We start from the raw sequence: 26,546 nt of genomic DNA on the forward strand, positions 1-26,546 counted from the left end.
TCCCACAGAGCTGGCTGCCAAGGCATGGGCAGGCCAACTTCTCCTCTGGAGAGTTTTAGAAATGAAATGGTGGCAAATAAAATGGGCCACACCAAGATGTGGTTTCTTTCTTTATAAACCAAGTACCATATTTCCCTGAGAAACACTTAGGTCCTTTTCAAAATGCTAATTTAAAAATGGAGAAATGTCTTTGGCCTTTGATGTGCCATTGTTACATGGAGAAGATTGGGACTGCCCCACCCTGCATCATGCAGATCAATCACAACGCTGTCCTTTTTCCTTCCTGCCCATGAGACATCCCTCATGTTGTACCATAGAAATCAAATTGGGCTGGACTTGAAGTGAAGACACATCTCTTGCTTTCAACCAAGTATCGGTAGAGAAAAGCTTCGAAACCAGAGTTGCACCAGGCATCAGTCCAGAGCACAGTTTTGTACGACTAGGAAAGAGAGATACTAATGGAAATTATTTCCTTGAACTAACGGTTAAAGCTTATATCCGTCAAAACTGAGCATGGCCTAGGAAATTTCCACTCAAATCACAATGCAAACCTAGGCTTTATGTTGTCTGAGCCTGGTGAGCCTGGACAAATTATAGCACCTTGTTGTGTCTCAGAGGTGTCATCTTTAAACAGAGATGATTGGAGTTGCCTCACTCTGCATCGTACCGATCAATCACAGCCCCAAAGATGAGAGCAAGATGTCATGGGCCAAGGGGTTGTCACTGTATATACCCAAGAGCATTCATATGTCCCCACCCAGATGATGCCCTGCTTGGCAGCACGAACTGAACAGACATGGGGATGTGGGCTCTGGGCTCCAGGCATGAGTCTGACCAACACACAAAGATCTGGATGGTAGCAAATCAAGTGTGCCATCTTAAGAGATGATTTTTTTTACTTTATTTTTAAGTCAATTATCATTTTTCTTTGAGAAATACTTAGGTCATTCTAACAACATAAAAATGGAGAAATGGCCAGACTCGGTGGCTCAGCCTGTAATCCCAGCACTTTGGGAGGCCGAGGCGAGTGGACTGCCTGAACCCCGGGTTCGAGACCAGCCCTGGCAACTTTGTAAGACCTTGTCTCTACAATAAATCAAAAATCAGCCGGGTGTAGTAGCAGGTGTCTGTAGTTCCAGCTACTTGGAAGGCTGAGGCAGAAGGATTGCCAGAGCCCAGCAGGTCAACACTGGGGTGGCCGTGAGTGTGCCACTGCACTCCAGCCTGGGCGACAGAGTGAGACTCCAACTCAAAAAAAAGGAGAAATGTCTTTGGGCTCCAAAAAGATTTTGAGTGTAAGACTTCAGCCTTTAAACTTTGTATTCATATATTCTAAAAGTTAAGTAAAAATGGGGAAAATATTTACATAAAGACTGAAATCAGGCTTCCAGAGTTAAAAAATACAGTTTCTGAAACAGAAACTACATGGATTGAGATTAACAGTAGATTAACTATTACAGAAGAAAAGATTAATGAACTTGAAGACAGCAATAGAGATGATCCAAAATGAAACGCAAAGAAAAAAGAAAAAGTGTACAGTGCCTCGGTGAGCTTCAGGTGGCAAGATATATGTGAAAATGGAGTCCCCAAGTGAGAAGAGAGAAGAAAGGAGGAAGAAAAGAGAAAAATATCTATATTTAAAGAACTACTGGTTGAAAAATTTCCAAATTTAATGAAAACCATAGAGGAACTCAAAATACAAGAAACATGAAGAAATTATACCAGGTATCTTATAATCAAATTGGTCAATGTCAGTCATAAGGAAAAAAATCTTAAAAGCAGCCAGAGAAAAAACAGCTTATATTGAAAGAATTGTACTGCATCTAAGCACGAGATTTAAGGATTGGTGTCACTAATCATTCATTCATTCATACAATGAATCTTTCTGAGTTAAGACAGTCCACTGGAAGAGGATCTGGTCTGTAAGCTTCTTAAGAACAGAAGCCAAGCTCATTTATCTCTTTGAACCCCACTGCTCAGCCCTATACTTGGCTGAGTGAAAATGCTCAAATATGAGTGTGTCACACAACTGGTATTTAAGTTCACACCTGTCTTTTGGCTCAATCTTTTCTATTCATAAATTCATACCAGTCAATGAGGATTTAGTAGCACATATTATGTACCAGGTATCCTTGGATGGTCACATTTTATGTTCCTTTATTATTTCATTCAGGTGGCAATATACTGTCAATACATTATAAAATCAATAGAAAAGAGTTGTGAGAGAACCATTTTCTTTTCAATGTCCAGACTGAGCACTGCTTCGCGGGCTGCAGATTTCAATAGCAAGGCCAAGTTCAGCATTTCCTACTTGCAGAACTTTCTTGGTAGGTTACCAGGCTTGGTATCTCAGGGGCGACCAGGCCAGCTGGGAGACCTGCTGAGATATGTCTGGGTCTTTAAGTGTTTGAAGTAAGAAAATGATGCGTTTTAAAAGTTTTTGCTTTTAAAACTTTTTTAAAGTTCTCTTTGGATGATATAATGATGATATAATGCAAATTATGGAAGAAGAATGATCATCATTCTCAATATTTTCTGGCATTAACATCTCACTGTCTGTTTTCAGCACATAAACCTGTACATTAGGTGAGCATAGTTATCCCAGTGTGAAATCTATCCCCACATACCCAGAGTCATTTGTAAACTTTTCTACTGCTAAGAGAATAGAGACTACTGAGAAGGGGGTAGAAGGGTCTTAAATAGCCAAAGTCAATGTTACAAAAGCCGTTCTCTGTTTCAGACAAAGTTTAACAACCATGATCACAGATTTTCCACTTTGAACTGGACTTCAATCAATAAATTTGAAAATGCAAAGAAGACCTCTTATAAGCAGACACACAAATTCACCATGAAAAGGGAGGCTAGATACCCTGACAGCAAAAAGAAAAAGATAGAAGAGTTAGGGAAAGTAAATATAAGAATGCAAGAAAGAAAAACTTTCAGAGATCAGTCAGTGACATGGCTGTTGCGTATATTCTAATAACCAATCATAGTAATGCTGACCCTCTGTCATCACGAAAATGTTAAATTATTACTAGCAATTTGAGAAGAGAGAAAGCATTTGAGAAAGATTACCATCCCAATGGGTGAAGTGGAATCTTGACCTCTGGATATCGGTCTTACTTATAAGAAGCATAAGAAGCATGCTTCCCTAATAATTCTATGCAAGTGGGGTAATTCTCAGGACTGTTATAGAATATTTGTGAGTAGTTAAAATATATACATATATGTGTAAAAGTTTTCTTATCAAAATACAGACATACAAGCATGTATAGGAGTCAATCACATTATCATCATCTATTGTATGGTTTATTAATTTACCATATTACATGGGAAGGAAGGGCAGACACCTCTTAGGGAAGATGTGAGAAGATGACAATTAAGTCAAATACCGATAAATAATTAAAACTTCCAAAAGATGAAGATGACTCGTACAGAAGCCAAGCAGAGAAATTCGTACTTAAAAAAACACAATGCAGAAAAAATCTTGAATAATTGAAAACTGAATTAGGATACACAACAGCATCAAGTTTCATGCAGTGCTACCATCTGAAATCTAGAGTGCTAAAAATGTGTTTTTAGAGCAACTTTTGAAATTTAGTGGTATTTCTTTGGTGTTCTTAACTTTTTATGACCCAACAAAAACAGAAATGTGGAGGTAAACCAGCAGAATTTTGCATGGAGACAGCTTTTTATAGACCTCATCATCTGAAACAATAACTTCTCTTTATGAGAAGATCATGCACACTCTTTTTCTGTGGCAAATTGACTAACAAACTAGATCTTCATAATGGCCTTAAACACTTTTTAAAGTTTAAAGCACTCATTCCTTGGTTTATGAGCATCAGAAAAACATAATGGTATTATGGCAGAAGCAAAGTGATAAATGCTTTTCACAGCCAACATGGACTTAAGTAACCTTTTTCTCATTTACAGTACAATGATTTTGTTTGTTGCAGAACATTGAAACAACTGGATCTAGTAGCTTGAAGATTTCCAAAATGTGAATGAATGCTCTTTTAACTCCCACTTATGGATTATTTCTATTATACTTGAGCTTTATGAAAACCTAGAGTTTGAACTATAGAAATGTATCTGTCCTTGCTATGAAACCAAACATTTTAAATATCTTTGTACAGCCAGTCTCCCCCTTAAAATGAGACTATTCTCAAAGTGTTTATTATTTTTCCATTTATTTAAAAAATAGGATAGAATAAAGAAATACTTAGATATTACTCTATTAATCTTTAATGAGCTAACATAATAGCTACATAGACCTACTGAAAAAGAAATAGAATCTCAGACCGTGGGTCCCAAATTAATAGAAAATGTAAGAGAATTGGGAAATATGAGACTTGTGCTTAGAGACAGGGGCATCAGTCTTGAGCAGACTCTGAATCTAGCTTGTCTTAGTAGTTAGTGTTTCTTGTAGAAGTTAACCAGGGCAGATTAGTGGAGTAGAACAAATACAAGTAAGAATCATGTCTGACATCTAAGACCAAGTGAATTGCCTTTGTTCTAATTAATGTTGCAATGCAAAGCCTAAGGTTTAAATGTAAAGAAACCAAGTTTTGAAAGATTATGATGAAAATGGTGTAGGAGGTATCATGTCTCACAAATTAGAAACTGTACCAGAATAAGCACAGAGGTAATCTGAGGATTCTGCCCATCATGAGTCTCCTAGAAACAGTACACTCAGACAGAGATGATCACCAGTCTAAAGCAGGACAAGAATAGACCCAACTTATGAAGCAGGAGATGGGAGGAACAGGGCCACAACCAAGTCATTGGCACTAATCGCACAGGACTTGGCAATTTCTTTTCTGCAAGATCCAGAAAGTAAACCTGATGTCAAAAACTGCATCCGTGTTGTAAATACTTTATGCACCCAAACTAACTAGGTAGAGTAAACTCATTTTTTGATACTTTGACATTCGTTTCATCACTGGCATGGGATCATTTGGTTTCTGAAATCCTAAGTTACAGAACTCCGTTCTAAAGTTTAAGAAACAGCAGAACCGAAGGGACTTCACTTCCAGCAAAACACCAAGATGGAGTGGCAAGGTTCAAATTTACCTTCTTTTAAGGAAAAACAACTACAACAAAAGAGAGAAATATATGAAACAGAGGTATTTTTGTTTTGTTTTGTTTTTGGTAAGACACTAAACATTAGTCAATGAAGGACAGTGATCTCTGAAAGACAGGAAACAAAGAGGGTGAGCCCTGTAACCTCATCTCACTGTCTTGAGAGAATTTCCAAGCTATGATGCAAAGATTGAGAGTCGAGGGTGGCTTGGCAGACTTGCTGTGTTGAGGAGATGGAGCTGGGAATCTGGGGGGATCAAAGTGACTAGAGTGCACAGGACAGAGTACCAAAGAGGAGAGAGCCACACATAGAACCCTGGAGACATGCAGAGGATTCCCCTTGAACATTCAGCAAAGAAGTATCAGCACACACATTTGAGGGAAATATCCAAGGCTGGGGAAAAAACTACCTGAAATTATTCTAGAGGATGAAATTTGACACTTATGCAAAAATGCATATAGTACATGTTCCCAAAAGCCAGACAGGAAAATCCATAATTCATGGGTCATTGAGTAGAATACTCAGAAGGGTCTTGCCTCAGTCCTGAGGAATAGTTAGCCCTGAACTAAACATGCTCTAGCTCTTTCTATCAAATTGTAAAAGTAAGACCCCAAAGGATAAAATGTTTCCACTGAGTTAACTGCATCCTAGAGCAAAGCTTTAAAATACCTAAAGGAATACAAAAATATTCAGTATCCAACAAATTAAAATTAGGAATGTGTAGTATACAACTGAAAATTACCTTGCAAATAAATAGGAAGATGCAATCCATAATGAGGAGAAAGATCAACAATCAAAACTAACTCAGTTCTGACACAAATATTAAAATTGAAAGCAAGCAATTATTATAACTCTATGCCATGTGTTTAAAAAGTTATAAATGGAAAGTATATTAAAAAATCCAAATAAAACATCTATAGTTGAAAATGTAGTATCTGAAATGAAAATTACATGGGATGTGATTAACAGCCACTTAGGCATTGCAGAAGAAAAACATCAATGAACTTGGAGACAGCAATAGAAGCAATCTAAAATAAAATACAGAAAGGAAAAACAAAAATGATTTAAACAATACAGATTATCAGTGGGTGTCAACAAGACTGTCAATAATACATATAACTGGAGTACCCAAATGAGACGAGAGAGAAAGAAGGAAGAGAACAGAAAAATATATTTGAAGAAATAATAGTTGAACATTTTCCAAACTTAATGAAAGCCATAAACTCACAGATCTAAGCAGTTTAATTAACCTCAAGCACAAGAAATATGAAGAGACTGAGTGCATCATAATCAAGTCAATTAAAGTCAATATTTGTTTGTTTGTTTGAGTTGGAGTGTCACCTGGGCTGGAGTGCAGTGACATCTCACAGCCACTACAGCCTCGACCTGCTGGGCTCAGATGGTCCTTCCACCTCAGCCTTCCAAGTAGCTGAAACTACCAGTGCGAGCTACCATGCCCAGCTTATTTTTTTATTTATTGTAGAGATAAGGTCTCACCAAGTTGCCCAGGCAGGTCTCGAACCTGAGCTCAAGCAATCCTCTTGCCTCTGTCTCCCAAAGTGTTGGAATTACAGGCTTGAACCACCACGCCAGGCCAATTAAAGTCATTATTAAAGAGAAAATCTTCAAAGCAACCAGAGGACAAAAAGACAAGTTCCATACGAGATAAGGAAGATGGCAGATTTCTCATCAGCAGCAATGTCAGTGAGAAGACAAGGAAACATCTTTAAAGCACTAGAGAAACAGCTGGACCTGTTGGACTCAATCATATATTAAATTTATTTTAGTTTGATATTTAGCAGGCAAAGCCTGACCTTAAAGAAAACCTCTAAGCTACCGATTACACTTGGGACAGTTGTAAAACTATCTGTAAATAAAACTTTTGAACCCAGTTGAAGACTTGGGCTAATCTGGAAACTGACAATCACCTGAGCAGTCACACCAGAGAGGAATTCTAATATAAAAACTTAGTTGAAGCCAGGCTCGGTGGCTCAGCCTGTAATCCCATGCTTTGGGAGGCTGAGGTGAGTGGATTGCCTGAGCCTGCGGGTTCGAGATCCCCCTGGGCAACTTGGCGAGACCTCATCTCTACAATAAATCAAAAAAAATTAGCCGGGTATGGTAGTACGTGCCTGTAGTTCCAGCTACTTGGAAGACTGAGGCGGAAGGATCGCCAGAGCCCAGCAGATCGAGGCTGCAGTGGCTGGGAACGGCCACTGCACTCCAGTCTGGGTGACAGAGTCAGACTCCAACTCAAAACAAAACAAAACAAACAACAACAAAAAAAAACTTAGTTGAATTGACACAGCATGAGCAGGGCTATGGTCGCCTAGGGCATGCCACCTCAGTATTCTGTTCTTCCAAACCTAGAGATGAACAAGTACTCATAAGACCCAAGTCAAAGGTTCTAACACCACATTCAGGGGCCACAGAATGAAGGGACTAGTTTGACTTTAGAGAAGAGTCCCAAAGGTGCACTTCAAATCCTAAGACTACTTTTGTGGAAGTAGTTAGAACTTGCTAGCCCCGTTAGTGATTGCAATGGCTTTGATCCTTGTTGCATAATTAATTCCTTTCAGTGGAGAATGCTGTTGTAAGCACTTGATGCTGTAAATCAGGTCTGACATCTTTTGGGGGGGGGGTTTTGTCAAACATTTAAAAAGTCTCCAACCGTGGGCCAAAAACTAGAACAAAAGTGAGATTAAAAGATTAATATGATGGTGTCTCTTCCCTTACAATATAATGCACATGTGAACAAAAAGTTTTAAAAACTGATTACAGATAAATATAGGAGTGTGTACCTGTCCATGAGGTCACCTTTACAAGGGTGATGTAGTGGTGAGGAGGCACATTTTCAACACCAATTGGTAAAACCATAGGGCTAGGATTCAGCGAGTTGATGTTCATTTTAATACACTCGCATGGACTATTATTTAGGGGAATGCTAATTGCGATAAAAAGGGATCCCCTGAATATGCAAATACTCAAACAAGATAGAAGTTATTTTCTCATGATGTCGCAATAAATTAAGAGCCGATATTTAAAGAAAGAAGGTCCCCTCCGTGAATTGATTCAACCAGGCTGACAGCTGTTCTGCCATCTTCTACGTGTGGCTTTATAACTACTCTTGTCATCACCATTCACCAGGAGGTAGCTAAAACAAGAGCAAAATGAAACAAACAAACAAAAAGCCCTACAAGTCCATGACAAGAAATGTTCTCTTATAAAAGTCAAAATCACACCTATATGTTCCTTCTCATAACGTGGACTCAGCTGCTAGCCCCCAGTAGACAAATGTCTTCATAAACTCATACCCTACCAATAATGAACAATAATTTGCAATAAGATCACCTAAATTCATACACAAGAAAAAGAAAATTCTCTCTTCCAATGGAACAGAGATTTGCTAGTATATTTAATTTGTGTCACAAAATAAATCAATTGATATCTTAGTAAAAATATAATTATACCAGAATTAGCTTACGGCCTATGACTTCGATGAAAACTGCTTTATACTTATAAGACTGAAAGGACTTATCAGCATGGTCTCTCTAGATTGTGCCCCAAAGAAAAACTTCAGATTTCCCCCATCCCATCACCAAAAGAAAGAAATTGCTTATCAACCCCCCAAAATGGCATGTTTTCTAGCTCCAAAAGAAAAATATGAAATTCAGTGCTCCCCCCAACCTATAAGGTACTATTTTTTAAAAGAATGAAATATATCAAATGAAAAGTTTTGTGATTTGGTGTCTAGTCACTTAGAACAATAATCAACTGAATTACTTTCTTTTCTTACATTGGATAAAACATATCACTGAATCTTTTATGTCTGCAAGTGTAATGGCTCAGACCCTGCACCTTTTAATCACTGTTCTTGTCATTTAAAAGGCAAGAGAGTTAGGAGTGTCATTTTAAAACTCCATTGTAGTTATTTTCTCCTTCTCAGTGATGTGTTCATACGGCACTGTTACCAAGAAACACACAGAGGCCTCATAATAAGATCTGGGCAGCCTGAGTCTCATACCATGCAATGCCTATCATCTACATCATATTTAGTTCCTCAAAAGTCATTTCTAAATGCCAGATGTGCACAGTGATGGTATCTCTAGTGTTGAATCACATTCATAATTTAAAAAAGGAACTTTCGGAGAAAGGTCATATTTAAAGAGATTTTGTAAAATAGAAAACCACTGTTCCTTGAGATAGCTTGAGAATTGAGGGGACAAGTATACTTGTTATTGTTTCTTAAGTGAATCCTTCCTCTGGGTCACTTTTACTTGAGCTTGACCTTCTTTGTTCTTACCAAAAAAGCACATCTGAATATTTTCTCCCCCAAGAACTTCCCTTGCTTGGACATTAATATTTTCAGTATTGCATGCACAAGTATGATAAAAGTCAGTCTTTGAATTAACCTGACTTACATTTTTTTAATGCAGAAAAACAGGGGGAAAGAAACCAATATACATACAAGAAATGCCAGTACCTCAAACAAAAATATATTTATTAGATTGACTTCTTGTTTTACTAACATAAGAGAATTCCCCACTAGTCATCTTCATTCGCGATACCTATTTTCTTTTCTTTCTTTTTTTTTTTTTTTGAGTTGGAGTTTCATTCCGCTGCCCAGGCTTGGAGTGCAGTAGCACTCTCACAGCAACCTCAGTGTAGGCTTGCTGGGCTCTGGCGATCCTTCCACCTCAACCTTCCAAGTAGCCAGAACTACAGGCATGTGCTACCATGCTCTGCTAATTTTTGACTTATTGTAGAAACGAGGTCTCACCAAGTTGCCTGGGCTGATCTTGCACCCCCAGGCTCAGGCAATCCACCCGCCTCGGCCTCCGAAAGTGCTGGGATTACAGGCTGAGCCACTGATCCTGGCCAGTGATACCTATTTTCAAAATAGATTTAGAAATTTTGTAAACAAAAATATATAATTCTATAACATAACATTTGAATTGAAAGAGCTGACATCTGACTCCTACGTCCATTGAAGACTAACCCCATCATTTGAAGGACCTTGTGCCCACACCACTCAGTTGCTTCAAAATCCTACTGCAGCCACCAACCACCGTTATTTTCCAACTGGCACAACTTGGTAATTCAAATATTCCACTCTAGAGGGAATAGTGGGAGGCACACAGTAAAAGACACATGGTTTCTGAATATTTTGAGCATTCTTTTTATAGTAAATTGCTGGGGAAACAAGATGGATTAAATACGCTTTTGGTTGGGGAGGGGGTTAGGAATGAGATCCTATGGCAAATCATATGGTGTGTAAATAAATTCTGAAGCAAATTTTAGGATCTCATGCAATCTGTACCAAATTCATTGTATTTCTCACTAGATGAGTTTGGAATTTAAGTTTGACTTTACTATATCAGAAGAAAAAGTGAGGAAATGACTAATTTGATAATGAAAGTCATGGGGAAATGACCATTTACATTTAACAGAAAAGCATTTAATTGTAGACTATACTTCTTAAGCTAGTACTTTTAAAGTATAGAGAATTAATCAAGAAATTCAGAATTTTAGCACTATAATGAGTTCAGCCTCTCAAAAAGAGAATACCTAGTACTTTAAAGGAGAAACTATCTTTAGTAATTTAGCAAATTATTAGGATTTCAAGAGGGAAAAGCTAGTTAAATTGCAATATTAATCTCCTTTTAGGAACATAAATCAACCTCAACAAAATCACCTCAGCTTCAGCAGGGGAGACATTTTTGGAAAAATTATAACCATCAATTGTGTTTATAGCTAGGCTGGGATTTTTAAAAGTCAAGCCCCTGGAAATCTACATTAGAATGAGGCAGCCTGGGTTTAAAGAATTAAAAGTTATTGACCTCACTTTGTCTCCAAACCCTCAATATATACAATTATAAACTTTGTTGGACACAAACTCATATGCAACTAACTTTATTAATTCACTTTAGGTTAATCTCTGAGCCCTCATTTTGCCTGATGCAAAGAAAAAAAAAAGCATGCACTTAATCTAGACATTTCTCAGTAAACCCAATCAAACTCAGCCATTTCCCTGTTCCTCCAGGTTCAAAGCATGGCACATTGTGTTTGACAGCCTTCACTCTCTCCTTCCTCTGCAGTTGATGCTAAACTTAAGGGTCTTACAGGCATATCCATGGGAGGGGAGGGGGTAGGGTGTCCATTTCTCAGTCTGAAATAATCTCTATTCTGGGCTGCCTCTCTTCTAGGATGTGCATGGATGTGATGGTTGGTGGTTAGACCATCTCCACTCAAAGATGTTCTCTAGAGGCCCACACCTGTGTCCTTCCTTATTGAGCTCCTCAGAGATGCAGCCTCATCCTCTCCTTAACCCAGAGAGGCCCTGGTCACCCCCACCATTCTGATGTAACCCCGCCATCCTGGCCGGGTAACCCCTCTGCAACCTTAGGTACTTCCTTAGCTTCTCCTCCTCAGCTAATGTACACACTCCATCCATTTAAGACCACAGAGACCCCCAGGTACTTCCTCTTCCTACATGGGGCTGCTGGAACCCTTTCTGCCCCTCTCTAGCCCAGCAGCTGTGGTCCCCACTGCGGGATGCTACAGGAGACTTTGCTGAGTCTTGCTCAGCCACTGCTGTAGCCCACGAAGGGCAGCAGAGCTCTGTCAAGGCTCCACTTTCCCATCTTCAAACGTGATTTCATCACCTACCACCCCATCCACCATAAAAGGGGACTTGTCCAGGGGAATTCCAGGGACCAGGTGGCAGACTCCCATGATGCTCTTCCATCTCTTGCTTCCTCTCCAAACCACATCCTTTGTCTTCCAAGGGTGGAGAATTTGTGTTGACGCAGGAGAGGGCAAACTGTTTTCTGCGTATTCCAATCCCCTTTCAAATGTATACTGTCTTTTACCCGGATCTGTGCCCTCCAGCCCTAAACACTAAAGGTTTGCTGCTGCTTCTCTGTCCCATCCTGACAACACCTTCTTGGGCTAAATAATAGCCTGAGCTTCTCCCCAGGAAGAAGCCAGAGCAAGGAGAAGGAGGAATAATACAGCATTGACTATCTCAAAACATTGACCTGTCCCATGCAAATAGAAGAAAACCTTTCCTGACACAAGTGAGGAATTCCAATTATTCATGACTTTTTATATCAGACCTACTAAATCTGGATAAGTTGTTTTAAAGACTTCAGATTGAGGCCGGGCTCGGTGGCTCAGCCTGTAATCCCAGCACTTTGGGAGGCTGAGGCTCAGGGAGCCTGAGCCCTCGGGTTCAAGACCCTTTCGGGCAACTTGGCGAGACCTCGTCTCTACAATAAATCAAAAATTAGCCGGGCGTGGTAGTGCGTGCCTATAGTTCTAGCTACTTGGAAGGCTGAGGCGGAAGGATCGCTGGAACCCAGCAGGTTAAGGCTGTGGTGGTCGGGAGCGTGCCACTGCACGCAAGTCTGAGTGACAGAGTGAGACTCCAACTCAAAAAAAAAAAAAAGACTCTAGAGTGAAATGTCCAGTAGCTCCGTTCGCAGAACTCGGAGGGTATTTAACTAAATATAGAGAAGTGTCAAATGGGCTATTTGAAACCTAAAATAATAAAATGAAAACCAAGAATAAACGGTGACTGTAAGTGTTAGGAAGTGTTATCTGGGATTATTTTGAGGGTTCATCATGCTCCTGAGGGCCTCATTGGAAAAGCACCTTGCCAGAATAATTTAAGTCATATTTCTATACTGTTCTCCTGAGCCAGATCTTCCTCTCTTCTCTTTCTCTTCCTTCTCCTTTTTCTCCTGTTCCTCCTCCTTCTCCCCCTCTGTCTTGTTTTCCTTTTCCTCCTCCCTCTCCTCTTCTTCCTCCTGCTCTTTTCTCCCTCCTTCCTTCTCTTCCTTCTCTTCATCTCCTTCTTTGAAATCATTAAGCGTCTTATCTTGAGCTCATAGGTCAGTCATCTCTAGGACATCCTGGTTTATGCTGATTTGTCCTTTCCCGCTGCTCTGGCATGTTCAATACGCAGTGCTCTCATTTCTGTTTACCAACAGTTAAGGTTCAGTCCAAACATCTCCATTTCAACCACTACAGGATATGGAGCATTTTTCTTGATTTCTGGTCTTTTTTTATGCCGGTGATACAACTACTTTAGTTTCTATTAAAACTCTTGGCCACCCATACACTTTTCTTTTTTTTTTTTTTTGAGTTGGAGTCTCACTCCGTCGCCCATACTGGAGTGCAGTGGCCGCTCCCGGCCACCGCAGCCTCGACCTGCTGGGCTCTGGCAATCCTTCCACCTCAGCCTTGGCAGAGAACTCTTGTTTTTTTTGTTTTTTTTTTGAGTTGGAGTCTCACTCTGTCACCCAGACTGGAGTGCAGTGGCCACTCCCGGCCACCGCAGCCTCAACCTGCTGGGCTCTGGCTAGCCTTCTGCCTCAGCCTTCCAAGTAGCTGGAACTATAGGCGCGCACTACCACACTCGGCTAATTTTTGATTAGGCAAGTCTCGAACCCGCAGGCTCAGGCAATTCACTCACCTCAACCTCCCAAGGCGCAGGATTACAGGCTGAGCCACAGAGCCCGGCCTAACCCATACACTTTTCTCACCACCATGTGGCCAGCTGTACTCCCCAAGGCAGTTCACCCCGCTTTTGGAGGAACTCTATGTAAACCTTGCGTTTCTATGCTAAGTGCACCTGTGAAACATTCTCCATTTCTGAAATAGCCCATGCCTAGATGATACCTTTCTCTCTTTCAACCTGGATGCTGTCTTCTAACTCCTTCCCAGCTGATGATACACATGAGTTACACTTGACCTGCTCCAGTGTCGGGAGCAGATGTGATATGGGGAACGGACAAGCGCTGTCACTGTTAGCAGGCCTTGAGTAAAGGCCCTAAGGGAAGGCAAGATCTCGCTTAAAGACCCCAAGCAAAGGCAAGGTCTCACTTGGTAACTCTGCACCCTAACCAAAGGCAAGGGATGCAGCCTGCTACACAGAACAGCATCTCAGATGCCCACACATCCAGCTGCACATAGTATAAATAAAGCCTTAGCCACAACAAGATAACCGCAGAGAAAGCTCGCGTTTAGGTAGCAACAAAATCCCGTTATAGCTCCCTCACAGACCTTAAATCCCTTCCAAATTTCTTTGTGCTTGATTATAAAATAAACATGCTGAGCTAGTTCAGGACCACTTTTCCTCCATCAGAGGAAAGTGTCCCACCTGGCCCCAGCTTTTCCTTACGTCTTTGTGTCTGTGTCTTTTTTAATCTCTCGCTGCTCTCTCGGGACCCCCAAGCCAGTCACACGGGCTGTGGCACTCCAGGACTGGTAGCTGCTGCCTTAAAACACATCACAAGCACATACCTTTGAATATGAAGAAAACTTGTGAAAGCTTGCAACATCTTCTGAATGAAATGTAAATAATTTCTTCTGAGTTATCATCTACTGTGGTTAATTTTGGAAGTTCTCCATACACACACAACCAGACACACTACTAAATGTTTCAAAGTAAACATTATTTTCTGTGCGTCAATAATATAAACATCAAATCTGTTGTCTGGTTGTCCCTGTTCTCTTAGGGAGAACATATCACTGTTAATTTTCTCATATCAAAAATGTGTATCTGTACACATCATACACATTTTTGGCCCTACGTTGCCATTTTTTGTTACCCTCAAATCAGTTCCCAGAAAAGCCGAGAGACTGTCATTCTTCTCCAAACACCAAATCATCTTTCCATCCAACATGGAGAAAAGAAAGACATACTTCCAAGAAAGACAAACAAAGGTATATCCATTTGTTCCTGGCTCATTTCAGATATGACCAGGTTCTCCTCTGCCTGTGTTTGGAAGGATGGAGGGGATGGCTAGGCTGTGTCTGGGAGAGCACAGAGGATTAGGGGAGAGGGAATGCAGTGATAGTGGGTGGGGGGAAGGGGACAGTAGCATAAAGGGGTTCAAGAACACAGTGACTCCTGTGGACAGGTTGCTTAACATCTTTGTGTCTGAATTTCCTCATCTGTAAAATAAAAATGCTGACCTCCCTGGGGACTGGAGAATCGAAAAAGGTCTCAAATGTACCTACCATTCATGTGAAGCCTGGCTTGAAGTGGTATTGGGAAAGAGGTCGTCTTTAGGGCTCATGCTTCAGCCTGCCTTTGTCGCCAGGAATATCTCCTGCCATCTCCCAGAAAGTTCAGAATATCTCCCCAGGGTTACAATTGATTGTTGATGTTCACCTTGCAACATGTCAGTGTTGACTCCACTCTCTGATTTCCATTCTCTTCCCTTTTCTAGCTTGTCTCCTTAGTTTTCGGGAAGAGCTCAAGAAAGAGTGAGCTGCATAAGCTCAAGTTCCCAGTCTTTTCCAAGCTGAGGTCTGGAGACTAACTCAGCAGGGCACAAGGAGTTGGGGAGGCAGATGTGTTCAGAGGAAATCATGTTTCAGCGTGTGGGTCGAATGTATTGATGGAGGTGGGCATTTGGTACTAGGAGAAGGAGCTTCCTTCCTGGGAAGAGATGTCAATTTCAGGCACCCAAACCCCAAAACGCAGTTTCCAAACTCTAATGTTTTCCCATGATTAAGATTCCCGGAGAGTGAGGCTGTCAGTTCACCGCAGCCAAGAGATGCTTTAGTGAGTTTTATCTGCCTCCCCATCCCCTCAGGCTTCCCAGAGCTCAAGGCAGAGTGGGGACAAGAGAAAAGCATATAGTGTGGGTTGATGGTCATAAGAAGCTATGTGAATGTGACTTCTAACGTAGGATGGGATGAAGTTGTTTGTTTTTTTAATCTCATATTTCATGCAGGGCTGGGCTGAGGATGTGGCAGGCATGGCGTATGCCCTACGTTCACTGCCAGAGGGGGCTCCCTGCCTGCCACAGGTGAGAGCCAGCTCTGGGGTGCCTGCCCCAACGGGGAAAGGGGGGCTGGAGAGGGCCCTGTGGGGGCGGGGTGGGGAAGGATTTGTCCCCAGGAGGACCCTGCCACAGAATCCACAACCTCATTTTGTAAATGTAATTTTCTTGGATTGTAAATAAAATTGCAACAGGTTACACCCTTATATTTGTGGATTTTTATAGTTCAGTCTCTTCCCTGGGACACTATAGAAAAGCATAAAGTATATATATAATGTCTGAAAATCGTGGCCTATATTTGGTTAGATGAATCAGAATGCTTTATCACCCTGATATTGCAAGTGCATTTTCATATGAAGCATCAGCTGTGTTCCACTAAGGCTGACAACCACCAACCAAAAGCAAATTGCATGTCTTTATAAATAAGACATTGAATTATGGTGCTGGACATAATACATTTTGATCTTAATGTTTTTTTTTTAATTTTGCAATTTGCACTCTTGATGCTCAATGCCATACTTACATCTCCTCACCTGTTTTTTCCTGACTCACTTAGTCTTTGCTGTCCAGCAAACGACTCATTGACAGCATGCTCAGTAACTTACCTGGAAGCCCCATCTCCAAATTCTAAGCGTTCTCAAAAAACCACCCACAGGCAACCCATTCTCATTTTCTACCTTTCCAGGATTCTTTTTAAATTTTCTTTTCATGTCAATGGCCAGCTCTACCTGCCCCAAATCTCCATACCTGAATGCATCAAGTATACCCATCACCCAGATGGTTTTCAGACTCAAGTGTCAAAAAAACACCATCACAAGAGAAACCAAGTGTGGTTCGGTGATTAACCCTAAAACCTTTATCAGATGTGGAAGGCAAAAAAATAAAGTTATGTCTAACACATTCAACCTATTCTGCAACTAGGTCTTGATAATGCAACCTTTTTGACTCCTGTAAACAGCTATCTGAAAATGCAAGCATACTATTTGTGTATAGTGTTTTTCCTCTTTGTTTCTAATGCCTTTCCCTTCCCTCTTTCTGCAGTGGTCAGTGTATATCCGAGCTGCTGTCCGAAAAGAGAAAGGCCTGCCCATCCTCGTGGAGCTGCTCCGAATAGACAATGACCGCGTGGTGTGCGCGGTGGCCACAGCACTGCGGAACATGGCCTTGGACGTCAGAAATAAGGAACTCATCGGTACGTTCTCCCCGAGTCACAGCATCTCAGGTGTTGAATGAAAATATCTTCTCTCGGGTTCATGTGGTTGAATCCATGTGCACGGCCTATGCTTATGCAGAAATACTGCATTTATTAGAGATCTTGTTTATTCCCGCTCTCCTTCTAGTTGAAATCCAATGCACTGATGTCTCTTAGAGAATTTAGAGGAAAATGCAATGTTTGCTGACATTTTGAATCCTTGAAAATTAAAAAAGACCCCAATGCTCAGCACTGATACCGCCGCTCTAGTCCTCTGAATCTCTGTCTGGTTGGTTGTTTGCTTCTCATGTGGGTAAACTGAGGAATTCTGATAGGAGACACATTGCGTTTCTTCTCTTTACTTTGAATTTATTTGGGATGAGACCATATTGGGTCTTTAAACCTATTTTTAAAATACATCATCTCTCTTTAATTTGGTGTTCAAGAAATGCAGAGGCTCTTTTATTAACGAACCATTAAAGGGATAATACATTCACCTATCTAGTCAACAAACATTTATTTATGCCTTATTTTGTTCCAGGTGTGTCCTAAACCCAGAGATTATATCATGAGCAAAATAGACGAAACTCCACCCCTGTGGGATTTATATTCAAGAAAGGGGAGACATACAATAAGCAAAATAAACCAACGAATCACATGGTTTGCTACAAAGTTTTATGGGGGCAAAAATGCAGCCAGGGAAAGGGACCCATAATTAGTGAGGCTGCAATTATCTTGCGGTTGAGGTGAAATTCACATAACGTGAGATTGACCATCTTAGTCTTCCATTTTAGTATATTCACCATGTTGAACAGCTATATCAAGTTCCAAAACATTTTTATCACCCCAAAAGCAAACCCTCCACCCATAACAGTCACTTTCCATCCCCTTCCCCCAGGCCCTGGCAGCCACTAGTCTGCTGTCTGTCTGCAGAATTCCCCATTCTAAACATTCCAAATAAATAGAATCATATCATATATGACCTTTTGTCTGATGTTTATCACTGAGCATAAGGGTGCAATTTTATTTTATTATTTTGTATTGTAAACTGCTAAGTTTAAGTTTTATGTATTTTTTTATAGGACACAAAGTGAAGTTAAGCTACACAGGGTGAAATTTGAAGTCCCAAATGCTCCAATATGACGCTCCAGTGAGCTTTTCCAATTTCGAATTTTCAGAGTAGGGATGCTCAACCCATATGTATTCTGCAAATATTCCAAAGTCCCCAAAAATCCCAAATCCAAAAAACTTGTGGTCCCAAGAGTTTTGAATAAGGGATACTCAACCTCTATGTATACAATGTGGAATGCTTAAATCAAGCTAATTCACACATCCATCCCTTCAAATACTTAAGCATTTTTTTGTGGTGAAAACATTTGAAAATTTATTTTTAAGTAATTTTGGCATATAAAAGACATTATTATTAGCTATAGTCACCGTGCTATGCAATAAATCTCAAAAAATGTATTTCTCCTGTCTAACTGAAACTTTGTACCTTTTACCAACATTTCTTATTCCTCCCACCCCCAGTCTTGGGTAACCAATATGCTGCTCTCTGCTTCTATGAGCTCATTTGTTTTATTCCACTTATAAGTGAGACCATTTAGTATTTGTCATTCTGTTCCTGTCTTACTTCACTTACCATGACGTCTTCCAGGCTCATCCATGTTGTTACAAATGATAGAACTTCCTTCTCTTTTAAGTCTTACTAGCATTTCATTGTTTATATATACCACATTTTCTTTATCCATTTATCCATTTTTGGACATTCAGTTTGCTTCCATACCTTGACTACTGTGAATAATGGTATTATGAACATGGATGTGCAGATACCACTTTGACATATTGATTTTGGTTCCTTTGGGTATATACCCAGAAGTAGGATTGATAGATTGTGTGGTAATTCTATTTTTAGGGTTTTTTTCCTGGAAATTTTATACAGTTTGTCTAATATGTAGAGTATTGGAAGTACTAATTTACATTCCCGCCAACAGTGTACAGGGGTTCCTTTTTCTCCGCATCCTCAACAACACTTGTTATCATTTGTCTTTTTGATATTAGTCATTCTGAGAGGTATGAGGTAGTGTTGCATTGTGGTTTTAATTTGCATTTTCTTAAAGATTAGTAACGTTTAGCATTTTTTCATGTATCTATTGATCATTTTTATGTCTTTTTTTGAGAGAAACGGCTAGTCATATATTTTATCTATTTTTAAATTAGGTTATTTGTTTTCTTGCTGTTGATTTGTTTTAATTCCTTATATATTTTGGATATAAACTCCTTCTCAGATTTATGACTTGCAAATATTTTCTCCCAATCTGTAGATTGTCTCTCCACTCTGTTCACTGCTTCCCTCGCTGTGCAGAAACTTTTTAGTTTCATTAAATCTCATTTGTTTACTTTTTCTTTTATTGCCTGAACTTTTGAAGTCAGATCCAAAGAATAATTACCCAAACCAACGTTGTATAGCTTTTTTCCTAGGTTTTCTTCTAGTAGTTTTACAGTTTCCGGTCTTATTTTGAATCTTTAATCCACTTTGAGTTTATTTTTTTATACAGCAGAAGATAAGGGTCCGGTTTCATTCTTCTGTATGTGAATATTCAGTTTAGGGTTACAATTTTAAATGGAAGGTCAAGATAGGAGTAGTTGGGAAATAGCACTTGAGTCTTAAAGGAGATGAGAGAGAGGGTCATGCAGATATCTGAGAGGAAAAGAATGCAGGTTGATGGAGATACCTTTGCAGGTGGCCCCTGGAGAGAGATCTGAGAGCTGGGAGCAGGCCAGGGGGCTCCAGGGGGCTCCTTCAGGTAGCCTCATGTGCCTGGCAGTGCAAATGGTGGGAGCCCCTGTTGGAAGGGCCTTCTGGTACCTCCCTCTGTAGTAGGAAAGGTGTCCAGGACAAAACTGATTGGTATCCTGGAGAATGCTGAGCCTACAGAACCTCCCAGGGGATGGCATAAGTCTCCACAGGCCACTGTCCTGACCAGTAGGCATCTGGTACTGAGATGATTTCTGTAGGATCCCTAATCCGGTTACAGCATGAACTCTGGCAACTTGACTGCAGGTAACAGGTGTCAGTGGGCAGCATCTTGAGGCCGAGCTGCAGGGAGCTGGACCAGCTGCCATGGCAAAGGTGCAGGTTATCTGGGGAACTGGGAGAAATCAGGTAACAATAGACAAAGGGCCAGGACTCCATTCTTGAGGCAGTTGGAAAGCTAGGCATGGGTCCAAATTTCAAATGCAAATTTTTCATAGATATGTGGGTCTACTTACTCTACCCAAATTCCTGAACATGATACACTATGATCTTCGTGATCTGGGAAGTAGCCCTTTTTTTACAAAAACCATCATAGCCTCCAACAAAAAAAACAAAATATTTTTACTTATTTCTTCACAGCAAAAAAATTACATATTTGCATTTATTTATTCATAGCAAAACCATGAATCTGTATCTAATAAAACTGTGTCTAATAAATGCAATTGTTTGCCATACTTGCAATACATTAGAAGGCAGGAATTAAACTTGCAATTTGCCATTTATACTTAGTTTGAGTTTAATTTAAATGTTGCTTGTAAATTTGTACATTTAAACTATGTTGTTGGCTTAAAAGATCAAGGTCCCCTTTCCATATGCTCTTTTTTTTCCTTGCACAGTCATTTCAGACAGGATAGCACTAGGACTTCCAATAAAATCCTATTTCTCCTCTACAAGTTGGAGGAAAAATCAATAGCTAATCAGTCTACTGCCTGGGTACTAACTACCAGGTATTGTGTGTTTTATTTCTTTTGGTGGATTAAAATATAACAAAATAGTGAATTATTGATTGGTTTTCTAGCTCCTAGGCATCTCTTCTTTCTCAAAAGCCAGTTATCTAGTCTCTTCCTGAGACAGGAACATTTGCACTTCCATATTGCCCATGTTAAGTTAAGCCTTTACTATCAAATGTCACCAGACAGGAAATGGAGCCTATCACTGAAAAGTAGAAATGATGATATCCAAGTCCCAGGCTTTATGAAATCAATACTTTTTTCTTGACTAAGAGGAGCAGAATTTAACAAAAGCAACATTAGATTCCGTTTAGGAGAAAGGAAGTGTGACGTTGGCTCACTCCTTTACTTTAAATGTATCAGAGTAGTGGTTTTTCTAGGAAAACGCTATATAGAACTTTGTACATTGAAATGAAAGCTGCAGTGACTTGGAACCAAGAACAAGAACACTAAATTAATCTTGGCCGTCTTCTCCTTTCCATTGCCTCTCACTGAAAGCTTTAATGGCATCATATTGTAGGCTTTAAACATCATCTACATTCTGTTGACTCTCAAGTGCATATCTCCAGCATGAAACCCACATCCCCTGTCTAGCTGTCTGCCCATTCTCTCCGCTGAGTGTCTAATAAGCACCTCAAATACAGAGTGTCCAGAACTGAGGTCCTCCCCAGACTTGATTCCTTCGCAGTCTTCCCACTGCCCCAGTAACAAATGTCCATTTACCCCTGTAGGACAGACACTTTGGTAACTTTTTTGACTCCTAGCCAATCCATCTTATGTCCAGTCTCTCAATTCATCTGGTCTTCCTTCTGAATTTTCCGAGAATATGACCCATCTCGTCATCTTCATTGCTCTCTCCCTGGTCCAGATCTCCCATCATCTCCCCCTGGCTTATTCCCAAGACTCCCTACCTTGTCTCCCTGCTGCCGCTTTCACCCGCATGACCTGCTGGCCCAGCAGCAGCAGAAGGGTCCCGTGAAAACCTTAGTCGAGTGTGTCATTTCTCTATCCAAAAGCTTCCTCATCTCAAGCGTAAAATGAAGGTAGATATGGCTTCATTGGGTCCAGATCCCTGTTATCTTTCCAATCTCACCGACTCCTCTCAGCATCAAGACATTTGCTGTGGCCACTGGTTCACGTGTTTCCTTTATCTCGTATACACAAGCCGCGATCTTGCTTTGGGGCCTTTGCGTTTACCGCACCTGCTGCCTGAATCCCCTCATTCCTCCACGTGTCCACACGGCTCAGTCTTCATCTCACTCACGTCTTTGCCCAAATGTTACTTTCCCAAGGGAAGCTTCTCTGGCCACCACATTTATATTTTGACCTTCAACTCTTTTCCCTGCTTAATTTTCTCCACAGCATGTGCTCATTGATCTTGTTTCTTGTTTGTCTCCCCTCTGGACCGTAAGCCTGTTATGAGCAGGGAGTCCTGTCTTGTTTGTTGCCGTGGCTCGTGTAACTAGGACAATGCCTGATCCAGAGTAGGGACTTCATAAATATTTGCTGAACTACATTTCTCCTGTCTGATCATCACCTCAAAATAAACTCGAAGTCAGCAAAGCATTAAGGAAGCAAGTTAAATAAAACTTTGAAGAAGGAAAAGGATTTTCTAATAAGAAAGTCATCAAAAAGCCCTTTTGTTTTCTCCCTCCAATGTACAAGATGCACGCAGACACACAGACTTTTAGAAGGAATCCAGTCCTTTTCATCATCGTTTCTGAGGCTTCAGTTAAGATTACAATTCTCGCCTGGCATGGTGGCTCATGCCTGTAATCCCATCACTTTGGGAGGTGGGGGCAAGAGGATTGCCTGAGTCCAGGGGTTCGAGACCAGCCTCGGCAACATGGCGAGACCTTATCTCTACGATATATAAGAAAATTAGCTGGGCATGGTAGTACGTGTCTCTAGTTCTGGTTACTTGGAAGGCTGAGTCAGAAGGATGATGACCTGAGCCCAGCAGGTTGAGGCTGTGGTGGCCGTGAGCTTGCCACTGCACTCCAGCCTGGGCAACGGAGTGAGACTCCAACTCAAAAAAAAAAGATTACAATTCTCCTAAGATCATTCTTTTAGTCAGGGGAGAGAGTGGGTAGGCTACCACAATTGCAGTTAAAGAATGGTTCATCTTCCTTACACTCTATTATCAGGAAAACCCCAAAGACGCTATTGAACAATAATCATCCCGCCCATTAGATCTAATAAGAATCACAGAGCAGCACTAGCAGAATGTAACATACTCGGCTTCTCCCTTGTCTTCCCGTTTGGACTGTTCCCATGGTTATGTGCACATCTCTGGGCTCCAGTGATAAGCATGCTACAGATAGATGCTCTGTGTTTTTTGTAATGACATGGAGGAGTCACTGAGATTAGCACATATCCATAGATTTATTTGCAACCTTCAAAAAAAAAAGGTGAATCAGCCTTCTAAGTAGGGAAAGTTTTTTTGTTTGTTTTTTAAGGGATGGTCATAATTAACTTCGGTGATTCAGAACAAACAACACTGTATCGCTTCAACAGATTTGCAAAACACCACCCATTTCAGCACATGGACAGTTCCTCATGAAGCCAGCCCGCATTTATTTTAGGGAAATCCCCACCCTCTCTGCCAACAAGCAAATAAACCAACCCAACAAAACTAAACAAAGCACATGTGAACTTGAACTTACCACCTGCCACCACCATTCAGAGCCCAGTGCACGGTGTCCTTTCTTCCATTGTGTAATTTTTTTAAGCTTTTCATTTTTTTTTTATTTTGAAGATGTGGGGTATAATGCAGCGTTAGATTTTGTAGGTAACCTAGTTGATGAGATGTGCCCCCCTCCCGTGAAAGTTTCCCACTACTGCCAGTCCTGCTTCCCTGCCCCTCTCCCGGCAGTTTCCCGCTGCTGCCAATCCTTTTCCTTTTTTTTTTTTTTTTTTTTTGAGTTGGAGTCTCACTCTGTCACCCAGACTGGAGTGCAGTGGCCGCTCCCGGCCACCACAGCCTCGACATGCTGGGCTCCGGCGATCCTTCCACCTCAGCCTTCCAAGTAGCCGGAACTACAGGCGCGCGCTACCACACCCGGCTGATTTTTTGATTTATTGTAGAGATGAGGTCTCGCTGCCCAGGCGGGTCTTGAACCCGCAGGCTCAGGCAATCCACTCACCTCAGCCTCCCAAAGGTGTGGGATTACAGGCTAAGCCACCGAGCCCGGCTGCCAATCCTTTTCTTATAGTACTACGATAATTTTTCAAGGTTCACTTAGGAGTGAGAACATGTGATACTCAGTTCTTTGTTTCTGTGAAAGATCACTCCATTGTGTAATTTTATCTTTGCATTCATTGTCTTTTACTTTTTTCACAAGTGCATTGCATCTCCACCAAATGAAATAATAAGCAGCGATCAGGTGAGGCATTTATTTTGATGTCTGACAGTGCCTAGCACTTTGCTAGTCCATAACAGGCCCTCAGTACATAGTTGCTGAAATAATCAACTGATAGCTGAATAACACAGCTTATTTATTCTGAAGAACAGATCTGGAAGAGGTTTGGGGAATCCCGAACAGAAAGACGAAGAAGAGGTATGTCTGTTTCAGCCTCTTTCCATGGTGTCCAGGGAACTGAAGAAAGAAAGACAGCTTAGATGCTATTCCAATCCAGGACTTTACCCAAACTCATCCCACTGCCACTGTGGAAGAGGTTTGAGGTGAGGCAGGAAGTAGTAATGCTTTCTGTGTGCGATTCAGCCATTGCCAAAGGTTGTGTTGGCAGGGTCGCCACGTCCCTGCAGCTATTGGCAGAACTCACAGTGCTCCCTCCCTCTGCTGCCTTAGGTAGTGGCTGCTTGCCACAGTTTCCTGTGGGTCAGGCAGGGCGGGGATGCTGTGAGCGTCCTCTGGGCTCCCTGCACCCCTCGCGAGGCTGAAGGCAAGGCCCTGTCAGCACCTCATGAGCCTGGCCCTGGCCCCGTTTGCCATTGTCCTTTGGCCTCATCCTTCTGTGCTGTGCAGGGCTCTTTCTTGCACTCTGTTCTCATTTGGTGGTTAGTTCGCCATATTCAAAATAACCTATAAGAACCTTCCTGGGCGAATGCCCCCACACGTTCATATTTGATGACTCATTCTTTGCATTTGGCTGACCTTCCTGTTGTTTTATCAGCTAGCTGGGCTTTTGACCTAGCGATGCCCTGTCTCCCTGCTCCAACCTCGAAAGGAGCAGGAGACAGAATCTGACTTTCTCTGGGGTCAGGATGGGGCCATTTCCCATGGGAATCTGCTCCTTCCCAAGCCCAGGTATCCACCAGGAGAGGCAGAAGAGAAGGGGCCCGGGGCTTGTGTGTGTGTTCCAGCAACACATCGCTTGTACTTCCACACACAAAGGAAATCATGAACACAAGAAGAGTAGTGTCTCACCTGGGAGTTCACTACTTTTAAATAGTAAATTCACTGCTGTTCTGCTCCCCAGGGGGTCTTCAGATCATCCCTTTCATTCATTCAGAAGTTAAGGCTATGGGGAAAGGGGCAGCAGTTCTTCCTGTCTTTCTTTCCTTGCCTCAACCTGTTTTTTGTTTGTTTAAAGATGTGGGGTACAATTCAGGATTGGGTATACAAGTGGATATCATGCAGGTAAAGTTTGGGCCTCCCTTTGGTCTCCACTTCACCTGATTTTAGATCAGGTACCCTTATTGATGTTGTGTCCCCCACCCCCACGCCCTGTCAATATCCGGCTACTACCAATCCCTTTCTTATAATATTATGGTAAATGCTCAGGGTCCACTTATGAGTGAGAACATGTGGTACTTTGTTGTTTGTTTCTGTGATAGGTCACTGTGTATGATAGACTCTGAATCCATCCAAGTTTCTGCAAAGTTCATATGTTTGTCCTTTTTTATGGCTGCGTAATATTCCATTGTGTATATGTACTACATGTTTTTAATCCAGTCCAGTTTCAATGGGCAGCATGGCCGGTTCCATGTTTTTGCTAGTGTGAATACTGCTGCGATAAACATGCATGTACAGGTTTTTTTTTTGCCAAATGATTTTAATTCCTCTAGGTATATTCCCAGTAGGAGGATTGCTGGGTCATATGGAAGGTTAATTTCTAGTTCTTTTTAGGAATCGCCACACTACTTTCTATAGAGGCTGAACTAGTTTTCATTCCCACCAGCAGATTAGAAGCGTTCCCTGTTCTCTGTATCCTTGCCAGCATCTGTTGCTTCAACCTGTTTTGAATATTCAGATAAAAGATTTTATCTGCCCACTCTGAAGACCATTTATGAGCAAAGATTGCTGTTGACAATTAAAGGACAACATAAAATGCCTGTCTTGGAGTGAAAATAAAGACTGAATAAAGAAAATGCTAATGTTGTCCACAGAATTAGCCTCCCCTTCCTTCACTCCAGGTCTCTATATAGTGAGAGGTGTATTTTTCTTTGGAAAGCTAGGGTGGGGGATCAGAGAAGAGGGAACATCTTTGTTATGTCAATACTGTCTTGTATGTCCCATAACTTTGTAAACATTCTCTTTTTAAAAACAATTTTATTTATTTGTTTGTTTGTTTGTTTGTTTGTTTTGAGTCAGGGTCTCACTTCATCACCCAGGCTGAAGTGCAGTGGCAAGATCACAACTCACTGCAGCCTTGATCTCCTGGGCTCAGGTGATCCATCTGCCTTGGCCTTCCAAGTAGCTGGGGCTAAAGGTGCATGCCACTATGACCGGCTAAT

The 26,546-nt window shown here is 41.2% G+C and overlaps 1 protein-coding gene across 3 annotated transcripts in view; it reads left to right on the forward strand.

The window, feature by feature from the left end:
• Nucleotides 1-26,546, forward strand: part of CTNND2 (catenin delta 2) — a 981,613-nt gene that overhangs the window by 852,905 nt on the left and 102,162 nt on the right. For 2 of the 3 annotated variants that reach the window (XM_021711381.1, XM_021711380.1), the window contains one exon: nt 16,927-17,077. In XM_021711381.1, the coding sequence (XP_021567056.1) occupies nt 16,927-17,077 (151 nt within the window). Of the gene's footprint in view, nt 1-15,837; nt 15,913-16,926; nt 17,078-26,546 lie in introns of all 3 variants that reach the window. The other variant, XM_021711379.1, reaches the window with a different exon arrangement.

This window comes from Carlito syrichta, unplaced genomic scaffold (assembly GCF_000164805.1).
Source record: "Carlito syrichta isolate Samal-C Ts95f unplaced genomic scaffold, Tarsius_syrichta-2.0.1 Scaffold302126, whole genome shotgun sequence".
Classification (NCBI taxonomy): domain Eukaryota; kingdom Metazoa; phylum Chordata; class Mammalia; order Primates; family Tarsiidae; genus Carlito; species Carlito syrichta.